This window comes from Macrotis lagotis, chromosome 1, assembly GCF_037893015.1.
Source record: "Macrotis lagotis isolate mMagLag1 chromosome 1, bilby.v1.9.chrom.fasta, whole genome shotgun sequence".
In the NCBI taxonomy this organism is placed as follows: Eukaryota; Metazoa; Chordata; class Mammalia; order Peramelemorphia; family Peramelidae; genus Macrotis; species Macrotis lagotis.
This window is the reverse complement of record NC_133658.1, coordinates 41,499,256-41,514,333: the sequence shown is the minus strand read 5'-3', so window position 1 is coordinate 41,514,333 and position 15,078 is coordinate 41,499,256. Positions and strand designations below refer to the sequence as shown.

The following is a 15,078-nucleotide window of genomic DNA, read 5'->3' as shown; positions in this document are numbered from 1 at the left end:
GTGGAGCTGTGCATAAGAGTGTTGTCAGAAAGACTTGAGTTCAAATTTGGCTTCAGATACTTTCCTAGTGGTATGACCCTGGGTAAAACACTTAAACTTTCTCTGTTTCAATTTACTCATCTATAAAATGGGGGTCACACCTTACAGTAATGTCAGTCTGTCAAGAAACATTGTTTAAGTGGCACTCTGCTAGGGACTGTGCAAAACTCCGGGGGCACAAAAAGAGGCAAAAGGCAGTCCCTTGCCCTCAAAGAGCTCATAATCTGATAGAGGAAGCAGCAATCGAGCAAAAACTGTAAGCTAAATACAAAATAAATAGGACAAAATTAAAAGGAGGAAGGCGCCAAAATCAGGAGAACATTGTGCACACTGATAGCAATACTATATCCATGAAATGGTGCTTATTCTCAGCAATATAATACAAGACAATGCTAAAGGACTCATGCTGTTCATCCTCTGAGAAAGAACTGATGGAGTCTGAATGCAAATCAAAGATTACTTTTTTTTAACTTTATTTTTCTTGGTTTGTCTTTTTTTTTTGATGATTTAGTGACTTACCCAGGGTCACCCAGCTAGGTGAGCATTTAATTTAATTAAGCGTTTGAGTTCGGATTTGAACTCAGGTCCTCCTGATTCTAGGGCAGGTGCTCTGTTCACGTCACCACCTCACTGACCTTGTGTTTTCTTAACTATGCGACCGATATGGAAATGTTTTGCATGACTGCACGAGTATGACCTATATAGAATTGCTTGCTTTCTCAATAAGGGGGGAGGGAAGGAACAGTTTTCGAATTTAAATTTAAAAAAATTAAAAAAATTGTGCAAATAATTGGAAAAATAAAATAATAGAAAAGGGGTTGGAGAAAGCTTTCTGGAGAAAATTTAATTGGGACTCGAAGTAGGGTGGAGATGCAGAAGGGGGGCATTTCAGCTTGGTGGGACTCGTTTATTGAGCAGGTGAGGCGGGGATGATCGGATCTGTATTGTAGGAAAATCCTTTTTGGGACGGAATGGAGGGTGGATGGGGGAGACTTCCTGCAGCCGACCCACCAGCACCCATTGGAAGGTCGGGGCGGAGCCTGGGAGGGGCGGCCGGGGGGGAGGGGCAGCCGGGACCCCTCGGTTGGGACCCCAAGGGCCTGTGCCATTGGGGGAGGGGCAATAATGAGATCCGTTGGGGATGTGTCTGAAAGGCAAACAGAAGGCCGGGGCGGGGCCGGACTGGGGACGGAGCGGGGCCGGGGCCGGGGCCGGACTGGGGCCGGACAGGGGCCGGGGCCGGGGTCGGACTGGGGCCGGGGCCGGGGCGGGGCCGGGGCCGGACTGGGGACGGAGCGGGGCCGGGGCCGGACTGGGGCCGGGGCGGGGCCGGGGCCGGACTGGGGCCGGGAGGGGCCGGGGCCGGACTGGGGCCGGGAGGGGCCGGGGCCGGACTGGGGCCGGGGCCGGGGCCGGGGCGGGGCCGGGGCCGGACTGGGGCCGGACAGGGGCCGGACTGGGGCCGGGGTGGGGCCGGGGCGGGGCCGGACTGGGGCCGGACTGGGGCCGGGGCGGGGCCGGGCCGGGGCGGGGCCGGGGCGGGGCCGGGGCGGGGCCGGGGCGGGGCCGGGGCGGGGCCGGGGCGGGGCCGGGGCCGGGCTGCAGCATGCCGTCCGCGCGGCGCCGCCGCCGTCATTTTCCGCAGGAGAGCGGGGCTGGGCGAGGCTCGTGCCCGCCGCGGGCGCTGCTTGGGGACGGGATTAGAACTCGGGTGCTCCGGGCCGCCAGCTGACGGGTCCGTGGGCCCCGCCGCCCCGGGGTGCGGCCGGATCGGGCCCCGCAGCCTCCGGACCCTTCCCAGTTCGCCCCGTCCCGCAGGATCTCTCGGCTCCTCCCCTCTCCTCCCCCGCTGGGGGCGTGGCCACCGCTCTGGTTCCCATGGCACCGCGCAGGCGCGACAACAAACTAAGCCCGCCCTCTCTCGGGGGACCCCGGCGGGGGCAGAGTGGAACAAAGTAGTTCCCCGGCAACCGGGCTTCTCTCGGGGGGCGGGGCCGGGCGCCGGAAGTGGCGCGGCGGAAGGATCTCGGCGCGCGGCCGCGCCCCCGGAGCGTCTCGGTGCGCAGCGGCGCGGAGCGGTTGCGGGGCGGCGGCGCGGCGCGGCGCAGGAGACGCGGCCCGGAGCCCAGGCCCTTGGCAGCTGCGGCCGCCCGACCCGCCGGGCCTCCCGCTCCCCGCGCGGGGCCGCCTCGGGCCGAGGGCGCGATGTTCAAGAACACGTTCCAGAGCGGCTTCCTCTCCATCCTCTACAGCATCGGCAGCAAGCCCCTGCAGATCTGGGACAAGAAGGTGCCGGCGCCCCCGGGCCCCGCTGGGGGGGGGTCCTCGGCCGGGGGGGGCGGAGGTGGGCTCCTTAGCGGGGCCCCGGCGTCTGCTGCGGCTTACGGTCCGGGGGCTGGCCCGGGCCCGCCGCGTCACCCCGTGTGAGCCGAGGCGCCGGCTGCCTGCCCCCCTTTCCCTGCTCCCCCCGGGCCCGACTTCCCGCTCCCCCTCCCCCCGAGGGGCTCCGGGAAGCCTGCGGGGGTCCTTAGTGCTCTGTGGCCGGAGCGGACCCGGGCCCGCGGAAACGGACCCGGGCCCGGGAGGGTCCTTGCACTTCGGCAAGGTCAAGTGTTTTTCTTAGTTATCCACTCCTTGGGCTTCCCCCCGCAAGCCCGGAGCCAGCACAGCCCCCCGCCTCTGTAAGATTACAGGCTGGAGTCAGACTCCTCTCTACTTGTGGCTTTCCACCGATTCTGCAAATAATCCCAGACTAGAACCGTCAGGGGTGGTAGAGGATGGGAGACCGAAGGAAAGTGGAATTAGCGTGAACTTGGGGAGAGGGAGCCAGGCTCAGGAAACCTGGGGTCAGGCTCCAGTTCTTCAGTCCATTAGCTGAGTTCCCTCATCCTTAACACGAGGGGACTAGGTAACTCTTACCAGCTCTGATTTTATAGGCTTTAAGATCTGGGCTGAACTATTCCATTTACTGTGTTTAAGGGAAAACGGTGACAGAAAAAGTCACCCAGGCCATACATTCTGAGCTGAATGGAAGACCCTGTTTTAATGGCAACTGCTTATTCCATTATATTGGAAGGATGGTGGAGTAGAAGCCGGTCTTTAAGCTCTGACTTTCTTTGGGTGAGTTTTCACCCTATGGATTGTTTCTTTTGAATATGTCTTCCCAAAACATCAAACGCATATTCAAATGTAAATAGAAAATAAACCTTTTGAAGTCAAAAATGACTTCGATTATAACAGTATCAATTCTATTAGCAGGGATCACCGAGAGGTGAATGTGCACGTTCCTGGTAATTGTACTCAGCAAGTTTTCTCATCAGAAATGTGAAACTTCTTTTGCTCTCTTGAATATCTTGCTTTTCTTTTAATTGTTTCTGATTTTGCTGAAGCAGAATAATCTTGTTTTTCTATAGATTTTAGCAAATTCATGTTGAATAGGGATTTATTTAGGGACACTGAGTATTCTAGTTCAATATAGTTGGACTCCTTTCAAATGTTATTTTCACAGAGAGGACTCAGACCTGCCTTATAGGTTGTAGGTGCATCCAGTTACATCAGACTTTCACACTCCAAAGTGACATGCTTAAAGGTATGTAATTGGACCTATGGGGTTGAATCCATTGGTTGATACATGCTGGAACAGGATTCTAAACTCCTGATCTGTCTCCAGTTTTCTACTTCTGCTGTAGTTGTGACTCTGATTGTTTGCATCAAACTCTACTGTGGATGAGAGTACCTGTAGAGAGATCAGCCTGGGATGTCTATATGACTAAGAGCAGGGCTGTAGATTTGGTTCTTTTCTGATTCATTTTTGCTTTACACAGAGAACTCTGGTCCCCTAATCAAGCAGCTATTTGTTAGGTATAAATTAATAGTGACTGCGTGGATGAGGAAATTAAATATAGATGAACTAGGGCAATCTATTGCACTGTGTACTGTATACATTCTCCTTTGTAGTGAGTTAGAGGTATCATCTTTGAATCTGAAAAACTAGTTGAGATTTAAAAAGCTTTAAAAATTGTAGGACTGTGCATGTGAAATTCAACCAACCCCTTTCTTTTTTTACACTAATGTTATTTAAGAATTCCTTGCATTGATTGTCAGAAAGTTAGTAAAGCATATCTTTTTTTTTAACTGTGTGGTCCACGTATAGTTTGTTCTGTTCACAATGAAATGGTTTCGCAGAGTTTGAAATTGCACATCTACAAACAGCGGGATTAGAGAGCCACGGATGTGAGCCAATAACCAACAGCACCTCCGTCTGTTTACCTTATTCAGCCTAGAAACAGTTGGCCTAGAAGGGTTCACATAGTGACATTGAGGAGAAGGTGGCATTAAAAGTTATGAGAAGGAGATTGAGTTAGAGGAATGTCAGAGAGCTTAAGAGGCGTTCCTTGGTTTGGGAAGAGGCCCTCTTGGTTTGGGAAATTTCAGCATTTGTTGGGGACAAAGCAACAAAAAAGATTGAATGAAATCTTTGTTAGAGACATGTTTCAGTGTTTTTATTTTTGGGCTTGATCTCCTCGAACCTCTTTTCTTTGAGTTTCATTTTTCACATCTAGTATGTTAATAGTCAACATGTTTACATGTGAATTATAAAAGCTAGTTACCATGGTGCATTGTGTGTCCCTTAACATTGCCACTAGAGGTCAGATGATACCCTGACGATATAAACACACACACATACAAGATATTTGTTGTCCACCAGGATTACAAATGATAAATTACAGCAGATGAGCATAATAAATCTAAACTATCCATATAATTAAAGAACTTTTAGAACCACACAATTTTTTTAAAAAGGCCTTCATAACTGTTTGAATGAGCAGTGGGTTTACAATACCCATTTTATCTTCACAGGATTTATAAATCCTGGGGGATTTTTTTTTTCTAAGCTCTAAGCATCCAGAGGACTAATCTTACATACTAATCTTGTATACTAAGCTTATAGACAGTGTGTATTGGTAATCATTGAATCAGTGCTCAGGTCAGAACATGGCTTTAAACACTTTCCAGATTTCTGGAAGCAGCTTGAAATTGAAATGACTTAGAAATCAGCCCAAACCCAGGGGTTAGGGGCAAAATGTGTCAGGAATAAAAATGAGAGGTGGGGAACTCATGGAAGAGCTGGAGTTAGGACCTTAATTTGTACCTGTTTGGCAAATAATGACTTTGATAATTGTAGCATGATTGCAATCATCTTAACATTAATACTTCCATACTTCAATGGACTGAGATCTAATCCGTCAAGGGTGGTAATTGATTCACTGTCAGCATCTCCCAGCAAGACATATCCTCACCAGAGATGTCTGCTGGTGTCATGGAGAAGGTTCTGAATGTGGATGGAATTGTGCTCATCTAATTGAGCCCTGATAGACCTCTGTGAGTGACCTCTATCCAGAAGCAGGAGGAAACTGGATGAACCTACTTTGCCTGTATTAATAGAGGGTGTCCCAGCAGTCTTAGTGCTGTTTTAAGCTATTGATGGGGAATTGATTTCTCTCTTCCTTTTTGTCTGGTGAATTGGGACCCATCATAGGGAGGTGTAGGTACTTTGGCTGATAACCTAAATGTGAAGAGTGCTGAGAGCAGGAATAGAATTCATGCTTAATTGTAAGTCTTTCTCCAGGATCATTCACTTGATCTACAAATAACCCTCACCTGATGTTCTTGAGGATATTAATAACTTTATTGCTTTTAACATTCATTACTATATTTGAGGCTGATACCTTCCTGGAAGAAGAAACTGAGGGACTTATTTTAATAGTCATATAGCTACTCAAAGCTAATCAAACTAGAATGATATATTCTGAGCCCTTAAGAGTAGTGAATCTCTCTAAGCCCCAGTGTTAAACCTGAGTTCAAACTTCAGTGAACTAAACATTTTTATTTGTTAAAAAAAAGTCTAAAATAATTTCTTCTAAATTTGTAGGAATTTGTGATCAGAGATCATGTCTTTAATATTTGAGTCCAACAGAATTTCTTCTTGATCCTTTTTTGAACAATTCTTATAATAAATAGCTTCTAGTTAAGATACTAGATTCTTTTGATTGTGGATAGGAGTGCCAGATAAAATTACTACACGACTTAACCACAAGATGGAGTAGTTACTCTATGAAGGTCTTTCCGGCCCATTGCTCCAACTGTGTCTGAATTTTTTTTCTAATTCTCCCCCCCCATAATTTCTCCCTTAATTGGTTTTGATGTAGGACAGAAAACCATAGTAGTCGGTTTTGTTGTTGTTATGCTTATTGAATAGTGTCTCATGGTTCTTGTTTTGTTGTATAAAAAGTAGGTGAATGGAACTTTTCAACATTCTAAACCCCCCAAAATTCCCTATTCCAGCTTTTCCGAATGATCTTTATGGTATGTTTGAAAGTAGTTCTCATTCATTGAATGTTTGACATTTGATCAAATGTACTCCTGAGCCAGGGGCTAGAAATTGGAGAATATTTCCAGTTTAATAGATTAGGTAACTGAAACTCAGAAAGATAAATTACCTCCACAAAATCATGGGGGGAATAAGTAGCAGAGTTGGTCAAAGTAAAGAAATTCCTTAAAAATAAGTTTTCAGTAGTAGGTGTAATGAGGATGGTCAGCACATTTTAATTATCTGAAAGCAAAACAGCTTACTTTTAATGATGTACACTTATTCTAAACCAGTAAGACTTTACTATAAGCCAACAAGAAATCTTGTTAACCATACATGGCTATAAAACTTCACAAAACTGGTCTTTATTTTCTGAAGCAAGAAAAAAATTAACTTCTTTTTCTTTTAGATAGCTATCTGATGTTTAGATTTGCTGTTTGAAGAATTGCAAACTGAAAATGCATGTGAGATGTGTGTCCTTGGTAATTATTAAGTAATGCTGCCTAACTGTCTGCAGAGGTCTCCCTCAGCACATTCCTTCATGTGAACAAGTTCTGATCTCATGCTAACTTCTCTTGGGACTTCGACTGAGGTTGAACGTGAATCTGAATATGTCATTTAGTTTGTTGGATCTCGATGGGGGTCAGCTGCTGGGAGAATTGGGTGGGACTAGAAAGATAGGCAAGGTGGGGGTGGAATATGTGGAGTAGATTCAATTGATATTTATTTTTAGAGTGCTTTTATAAGCACAAACATTCAGCAGATCCTTTTCCTGTTTTTCCCCTCCTACTGACCTCCTTCCTTGGTGGTATATATTTTTCTTCTTTCTTTTTTTTTAATCAAATTGACCAGAGGCTTATCAATTTTATTGGTTTTTTCATAATACCAACTTTTGGTTTTATTTATTAATTCAATAGTTTTTTTGCTTTCGATTTTACTAACTTCTCCTTAATTTTTAGAATTTCTAATTTGGTATTTGGGGATTTTTGATTTGTTCTTTCTCTAATTTTTTAAGTTGCATGTTTAGTTCATTGATTTCCTCTTTCTCCAATTTATTCATATAAGCATTTAGAGCTATAATATACCCCCTGAGAGTTGCTTTGAATGAATCCCATAGGTTTTGGTATGTTGTTTCATCATTATCATTATCTAGGATAGTGATATATATTTTTAAAAATCAGTGTTCTCTAGCATGATTTGTTATCTATTTGCAAGATATAAGTTTAAAGGTTGTTTCCTCCCCCTGTAACTTGATGGAATCCCTTATTATCATTAGGAAGGCTAGGTATCACTGTTAAGTGATTTGAAGACTTGATTTTAAGATTTATAGGCTATCTCTAAGTGCATCATAAAGTTAGCGAAGTAAATTTAATTTCTCACACTGTATTTGTTGGTCTTGGAATAGATAGGCCCTTGAATTAAATGATGTGTGACAACTCCCCAAAAATAAGGAAGTGATTAATTTAAATAGAGGGAGTCAGAAAAACTGCTTCCAGAATGGAGTTTTAATTGATGAGTTATCTATCTTTGGTGCAAAATTAAACCAGTGACTTGATCTATAAAGAGCTTAAGAAAAGATGTAAATATTTCCTAAGAATCGGTACCACATTTGTGCCCTGAGGTAGATATAAAAGGGGTTCTTTGGAAATTAAGTTTCCTTATGTGGTTCCTCTTCTCATTTTTGAATTAGCCCTCAGGGCAGATTACCAGTATTTCTAAATGCTTTGGAGGTCAATTTTGGCAATCTTTTGCAAAGTTGATCATAAATTTGGAATCAAAGGAGACCTTAGTGATAGCTTTGTCCATTTCTTCATCTTATAGGTATTGAAACTGGGGCCAGGGAATTTGAGGTTGAAGTTAGATAAACTTATTAAGAAATAGGCTTCAAGACTCGCTCATTCCATCAGTGCAACAATCGGGAACAATTTGGGGCTGTCTGCAAAGGAGAGTGCCATCTGTATCCAGATAAGTTCAAGAACTATTCCCTTTAATTTAGAAAAAAACAGGTATCTTATTGTCTGATCCTTGTTACCTCTTAGACTTCTCGTCACTTCTTTAAGGTTATGATTTCTCTCTCATCACACCCAATTCGGATCAAGGTACAACATGGAAACAAAGTAAAGACCGACAGATTGCATTCTGTGGGGGGTGGGGTGGGGGGAGGGAAGTGAGATTGGGGGGAAAATTGTAAAACTCAAATAACATCTTTAATAAAAATAAATTTAAAAAAGAAAAAAGAAATAGGCTTCAAATCATATCTTCAGAAACCAATCAACCATCTTTTCCACTGTGTCAAACTGAGAATGGCTGATACCGTTAAACTGATCATCTTGGAGAACTGTCCTTCCATAGGTTTCTTGCTCTCCCTTTTTCTTGCCTGCTCTTCCTGGTTAGTACAGATTCACATTACCAAGCACTTAAAGGTCTTCAAAAGCTTTCCCTCAGAACCACTTGAGGCAGATCGCATGAGACACAGCCAGAAACTGATCCCCTGCAAGATTCCTGACTTGATTATGCCCACCCACCTCATGCAAATCTGAGGGGAATTTGAACCCAGTTTTCCTACCCTGCAGGGCCAGCATTCCATCCACTTTGCCATGGGATCTGTCTCTCAGGTTCGTATTAAATTAGTAACTTTTACCTCTGTAGTTTTTGGAACTTGATAAAGTAAGGGAAAAAAGCTTTCACTAATGAATGAACCTTAGTTATTTGAATTCCATTTCAGCCTTGACTCAGAGGAACTGACAGTTTGTGATCTAATTGGCAGCTTCATTCTCAGTTTTAGCTGAGCATTCTTGATGACACAGGCAGGAGAAGGAGGTGCCAGCTTCCTTAGGAGATGAAGCCTCTCAAGGCTGCACTTGGAGGACGTCGGGACAGGTCTGGGTCAAGGACTGAGCCACGTTGCTGGCCCTCCCCTTTCTGCTTGTCTTCAAACAGAAACTCCTTGGCAGCTCCAATTCCCGAAACTTTGTCTGCAGATCTCAGTCTCCTGGCTTCTAAGAGGGTCACTTGTCAGGGTTATCAGCCAAAGTAACCTTTCCCTTAGGAAGTTAACACCAGGGCAGAAATCTAGGAATCCAGCTGGCAAATTGTAGCTTCCTTTTGGTTGCTCTTAGTCTGGAAACCCTTGAGGGCTTTGGGATTCTGGAGTCTAACAGAGTCATCTGTTAAAACTTGGGACACAGGACACCTTTTGTCCTGTGTCCCAAGTATCCTTAAGCCTGATGGAGCTTTATGTGGGTCAGTGAATCAATAAATATTTATTAGGCACCTTCTAGGTGCCAGAGACCGAACTGAGCTCTCAGGAAGAGAAGCCTTACTACTTTTGTTGACTTTGGCTCTGGTAGCTAAGTATATCTTATTTAAGTGCTCCCAAAGGCCAAACTTTAAAACCAACTTAGATGTTTACTTGTTATGGATGTGTTGATTTAAAAAGGAAAACTGAGAAGAGTCGGCTGCTTTTCAGTAGTTAGCTCTAGAAGCCTGAAAATAGTATAATTCCAACCTAGTCCTACCAACTTTACTAATCAACTATCAAATAATTTATGTCAACAAAATGTTAAGCAGTTAGGTTATTATAATAATTGTAATTTTTAAATTAAGGTTTCTCTTTCCTTAGTGATTCATGAAGGTCATATTAGTAGCATCATGCGGGGGGGTTTGGGTAACTGACCCTAGCATATTTCATAATTGTCAAAAATGTCACCTCTCACTCGAGACCCTCCCTTCCCCCCAAGGCTTTGTATTCCCAGTTCTTCTTTCCTTCACAAATAGCAGCAGCTTCCATCCTGAAAGTATAGGTGCAGCACTTCTGAAAGCATTGGGCAAAAGTGGTTTGTTTCCTGTCAATTCAACTATTTATAATTTTAAGCTGCCCTGGGAAAAAGCTCCAGATTTTATCGATCAGATACTTTCACCCTGACAATTTGAAATTGGCTTTGTAGACAATATAGAAAATACTGTCTCTATGTCAAAAGGACTGTACCAAGGGAAGTTTTTAGGAAAACATGATGAATCTCTATGCAAATTTGAAAGATTAGGGTGTGAACTAAACATCTCTAACATGCTTTAGTAACTCATTCTCAATCTTAGGAATTTATTTAAACCTTTCTTCTTGAACATACTTTTTTTTTCCTAGAGAAACATTTTTAAAATTAGATAATATTTGTAAAACATTTGTAATCCATAAAACTCTAAATATAAACTATTAGTATTATTAGCCATAATGGTCACTATTGAGCAAATGTCTGCAAAAAAGTGTAACTCAATCTCTACACATTAGTAGTCTTTTGAATTCTTTATTAGACTAGATGTAATCAAGTATGAAAGTCGGCAGAATAAACTGGTAACCACACTTGAAGTGCAGAGACGGGAGACATCTCTGAGAATGTTTAGAGCATGCTTTTTAATTGTCATTTCTTTTCCTTTTTCCCCAAAAATATCTGTTTTGAACTTCAAGGGTGACCTTATTCCTAGTATCCCACGACTTAGTCATATTAACCCTACTCATACCCTTAAGAAATTTCATAAATATAGTCCTTCCCTTTTGACTTTCATCTTTGCAGATTAGAACCCTAATTTTTTTTTCAAGAAAACATTTATCTTCATAGGAAAAATTTTTTGATTTTTATTTTTTAGATCCTTTGATGTGTTTTATAGACTAGAACTATTTCAGTTATGTGAGGTGTATATAGAAAGTTCATTCTGTCTAAGAGTAGGACAGTGTTTTCCATTTTTAAGGTTAGCCTTTTTGATTGAGGTCATTGCATGTGTTTGATCTTTTTTTGTGGCTCTGCAGTCCCTTTCCTGATGTTAGTAGAGGGAGTAGCTCTATTCACCTAGTGGTGATGCACTGAAGCCAGGAGCCATTGACCCAGGCTTCCCTGCTCCTCAGGATGCTCTGTTCTCCCTAAATGGTCTCTCAACCTTGGTCTGCCTCATGCTGATTTCCTACTATCTGACCAATGTTGTCACATCACTCTCTGCCACTAGGTGCGGAATGGCCACATCAAGAGAATCACAGACAATGACATCCAGTCCCTGGTGCTAGAGATTGAAGGGACCAATGTCAGGTGGGTTACCTGAAGCTTTCTGTTCTCCTAGAGCAAGTTGATGCTGGGCAACCTCAGCCCAGGAGTCCAAGAGCAAGAGACGTGTGTGTTTAGAAGGCTCTATGGACCACAGGTCTTAGGGTTTTTAGTGCTTTGGGGGTATGGGGGAAGACTTGGTGGCTCAGTGGTTGCAGGTCTGGATGATTTTCCCATTGAAAGAGCCATCTGATGAGGCCCCTGCATTTTTTGGAGCAAAATGGCTTCTCCAAAAGGTTGAAGGATCCTCTTAACACTGGCTTGGGACATTCAGGTGAGGTCGTTTCCTTTGAGTTTTCCTAAATCAAGCCTCTGGTATCTTCCCTTGAGTATTACCTTTGCTGCAGAGTCGGCAGAGACAGAGAGCTCATGCAGCCAGACTAGTCTGAAGAGCATCCAGAGTGTGTAAGGAAGGATAGGGACGAGCCTTGTTCTTGTGTTGTCTCTCCATAGCACTACATATATCACGTGTCCTGCAGACCCAAAGAAGACGCTGGGCATCAAACTTCCCTTCCTGGTCATGATCATCAAAAACTTGAAGAAGTACTTCACTTTTGAAGTGCAGGTGAGTGTGTGTGTGTGTGTGTGTGTGTGTGTGTGTGTGTGCGCGCGCGCGCGCGTGTGTGTGTGGTATCTGTATGTACGTGGGTTGGTAGGCGTGTGTGTATGTGTGTATGTGCTCTGGCAGGGGCGGGAGGGTGATGGAGAGAGAGCATGCAAGAGCAAATTCTGAGCTGCTTCCGGCTTAGTTGAGGAGAACTCTCCCTCCCTTGTCAGCAGCGTTTCTTGCACACTTGGTGGGTCCCGGGCTCTGTGCTAAGCTCTACAGATGAAGAAAAACACAAGCCAGCCCTGCCCTTGGCTCCTTGCTGGAAGAGTTTAATTATCTCCCTTTTTGTGTCTCTTTTCCTTTGACCTATAAAATTGATGTGATATTTGTGGCATAAATATAATAATAACGGTTCAAGGTATTTGTAGTTTGGTCAGAGAAACTCTAGGAATCACTTGCTAGAGGAGTCCATGTTCTTTCTGTGATTCTGCCTCTTGTTTTGGGGATAGGCAGCCTAAACACTCCCCTTTTTGTGAGTCACCTGCAGATGGGGTTGTCTTGGCCATGCAACCATAGCCTGTCAGGAGTCTTGTTTCTTTCTGGCCGTCTGTGTCCAGGAGGGACTGTCTCTGGGCTCTTCATTCTCCTCTTGCCTTAAGTTGTGGGAGCACACCTCCCTGGCTTTGGTTCCACTGTTTTAAGAAGCCATTCCCTTGTTCTCTCTTCCACCTTCTCCTCTTCCTTTTGCCCCATTCACCTGATGGCAGGTTCTAGATGACAAGAATGTGCGTCGACGGTTCCGAGCCAGTAACTATCAGAGCACCACCCGTGTCAAGCCCTTTATCTGCACCATGCCCATGAGGCTGGATGACGGCTGGAACCAGATCCAGTTCAATCTGTCCGACTTCACGCGCAGGGCCTATGGCACAAACTACATAGAAACCCTCAGGGTGCAGGTACAACCTCCCTGCCCAGATGCACATCAGAACATCCCCCAGAAGGGCCCTACTCGGATCCTGAAATAGTGTCCAACACTATGGGGGGCTTCTGCCTTTAAAGAGACCCACAGAGCTTGGGATGGGGGTTGGGTGGAGTAAGCAAACCATCTGTGGGTCCTCAGGGAGAGACACAAGGCCAAGAATATGGAAATTAATTGGAGACCAGGCTCTGATTTAGAGCCAAGCTGCTTCCAGGGGTGAAGAAATGCAGCATCACCACAAGGATTAGGAGTCAGGGAGAGGAAGAAAGAAGAGGCGGGCAGGCCTTTGAAACAAAGCTTTGCATCTGCAGATCCACGCGAACTGTCGCATCCGGCGAGTTTACTTCTCAGACAGACTGTACTCAGAGGACGAGCTGCCGGCCGAGTTCAAACTCTATCTCCCAGTTCAGAACAAGGCAAAGGTGAGCCTGGGTTTCCCCCAGCCAGGGAGCAGAGGAGCAGTGGTGAGGAGTGGGGGGGGGGGGCGCAAGGTAGTTTAAGATGCTGCTCCATCGCTGTAGATATTTCTGCTGCCACATAGGGCCCCTCCAAAACTGACCTGGGGAATAAGGATCATTATTTTTTAGTGATTCTGAATGGCATAACTGCGTTGTGGCATTGGCCTCAGGACCTGGAAAACCTGGGTCCAAGCTGGTTAAGGGTTGGGGGAGTTGGGAGGGTCCTCAACAGGCATCCATTCCCTGGACTGGTACAATCATAGGTCTGGCCAAAAAGGGATCATGGGGCTCTTTTATCATTCAGACTAAGGGCCCTGCCAGAGATGGTCAGGGGTTGGGGATGATGGGAAGAAGGGCTGATCTTGTTAGATAGGAAACTAGGAAAACTCTTTGCCCCTTGCTCCTCTCCCTCACTTCATGAGGTTATCCTGCCTCATGCTCAGAAACCAAATGCATACATTCTAGCTGCTTTTTCAGACTTTTTCTATGGAGAAAGGCTTTTTTTCTCTAAAGCCTGGCAAACTTACCCCTTTCACCAGCATGTAATTTATGTTAACAGCTTAATCCAAAATGAAAACCATGTGGGTCTCCATATTCCTTCCACAAAGTAACTGAGGCCCTTCATGCTGTTTCTGTTGTCTAGACAAATAAGCCGAGCTCACCCTCCATGCTTGGGACAGGTTGTGCCAGAGGGAGGGGGAACAGGGAGACTTTTCCTTGTGTGATCTTTTAAATGTTAATTTGTTACTTGTGTTACATATGTGTTTTTTTATTTCTTCCCCCAGCAATAACCTAGCACCGGAATACAACATGAGGAATAAACCCTGGGCCTATAATGCTTAATTTAAAAAGGAAAATAGCTGGAGAACAATGTGAAATACAGAAATATTTAGATGAATTCACTGTGATAGGGTCCTTTTATTTAATATTTTGGTGTTCCTTGTTTTAGGACACCAATAACCCTGTAATAACTCCATAATACATTGTAAGTACAGTGGGGATAAGCAGCTCTTGGTCACAGGATGTTTATCCAGCACTTTACTAAAAACCTGCCCTCTGTGGGGAAAACGGAGCATGGGGGTTTACACCCCCTGCTCATCCCAGAACATGTGGAGGGGGTATGTACCTTGAAATTACAGAGTTAAGTGTGACTTGGAAAGCAAATTCATTCCAATATTTTCCCTTAATGGTTTTTTGTCTTTTTGTTTTATATATTATCTAAATATATGTTATATGTAATACTTACAATCTTGAAGTGAATAAAATGTTTTATTCTGTTTTTACGTCTGTTTCTAGTCTGTACCTTTTTGATCTCTATGTGATTTAACAAAAAAAACAATTGAAAAACTAATTTCTGGGACCATTCGCAGGGGGCATAGCCTCAGGATTTGCTTTTGCTCTGTGGTGGCCAATTTGGAAATGCTGTATTTAGTTGTTTGGATTTTGGAAAGAGAGGAGATATAGAGATTTAACCTCATTTCCACTTTTTTTTTTCAGATTTTTTTTTTTGCAAGGCAATGGGGTTAAGTGGCTTGCCCAAGGCCACACAGCTAGGTCATTATTAAGTGTCTGAGGTCAGATTTGAACTCAGG

The 15,078-nt window shown here is 44.4% G+C and overlaps 1 protein-coding gene across 1 annotated transcript; it reads left to right on the top strand.

Annotated features, from left to right (window-relative positions):
• The first annotated feature begins 1,731 nt into the window (after positions 1-1,731).
• On the top strand, positions 1,732-14,769 carry CFAP20 (cilia and flagella associated protein 20). Its single transcript, XM_074198907.1, has 6 exons — positions 1,732-2,328; positions 11,405-11,484; positions 11,953-12,064; positions 12,817-13,005; positions 13,340-13,450; positions 14,272-14,769. Exons 1-6 carry the CDS (start codon positions 2,245-2,247, stop codon positions 14,275-14,277), a joined length of 582 nt encoding a protein of 193 aa, XP_074055008.1. The 5' UTR covers positions 1,732-2,244; the 3' UTR covers positions 14,278-14,769.
• The last annotated feature ends 309 nt before the right edge of the window (positions 14,770-15,078 follow it).

Bases quoted from the DNA above. Each gene is read 5' to 3' on its own strand.
- CFAP20 (XM_074198907.1), top strand. From the start codon at position 2,245: ATGTTCAAGAACACGTTCCAGAGCGGCTTCCTCTCCATCCTCTACAGC. The intron at 2,329-11,404 runs GTGCCGGCGCCC...CTCTGCCACTAG, and splicing joins TGCAGATCTGGGACAAGAAG to GTGCGGAATGGCCACATCAA. The intron at 12,065-12,816 runs GTGAGTGTGTGT...ACCTGATGGCAG, and splicing joins ACTTCACTTTTGAAGTGCAG to GTTCTAGATGACAAGAATGT.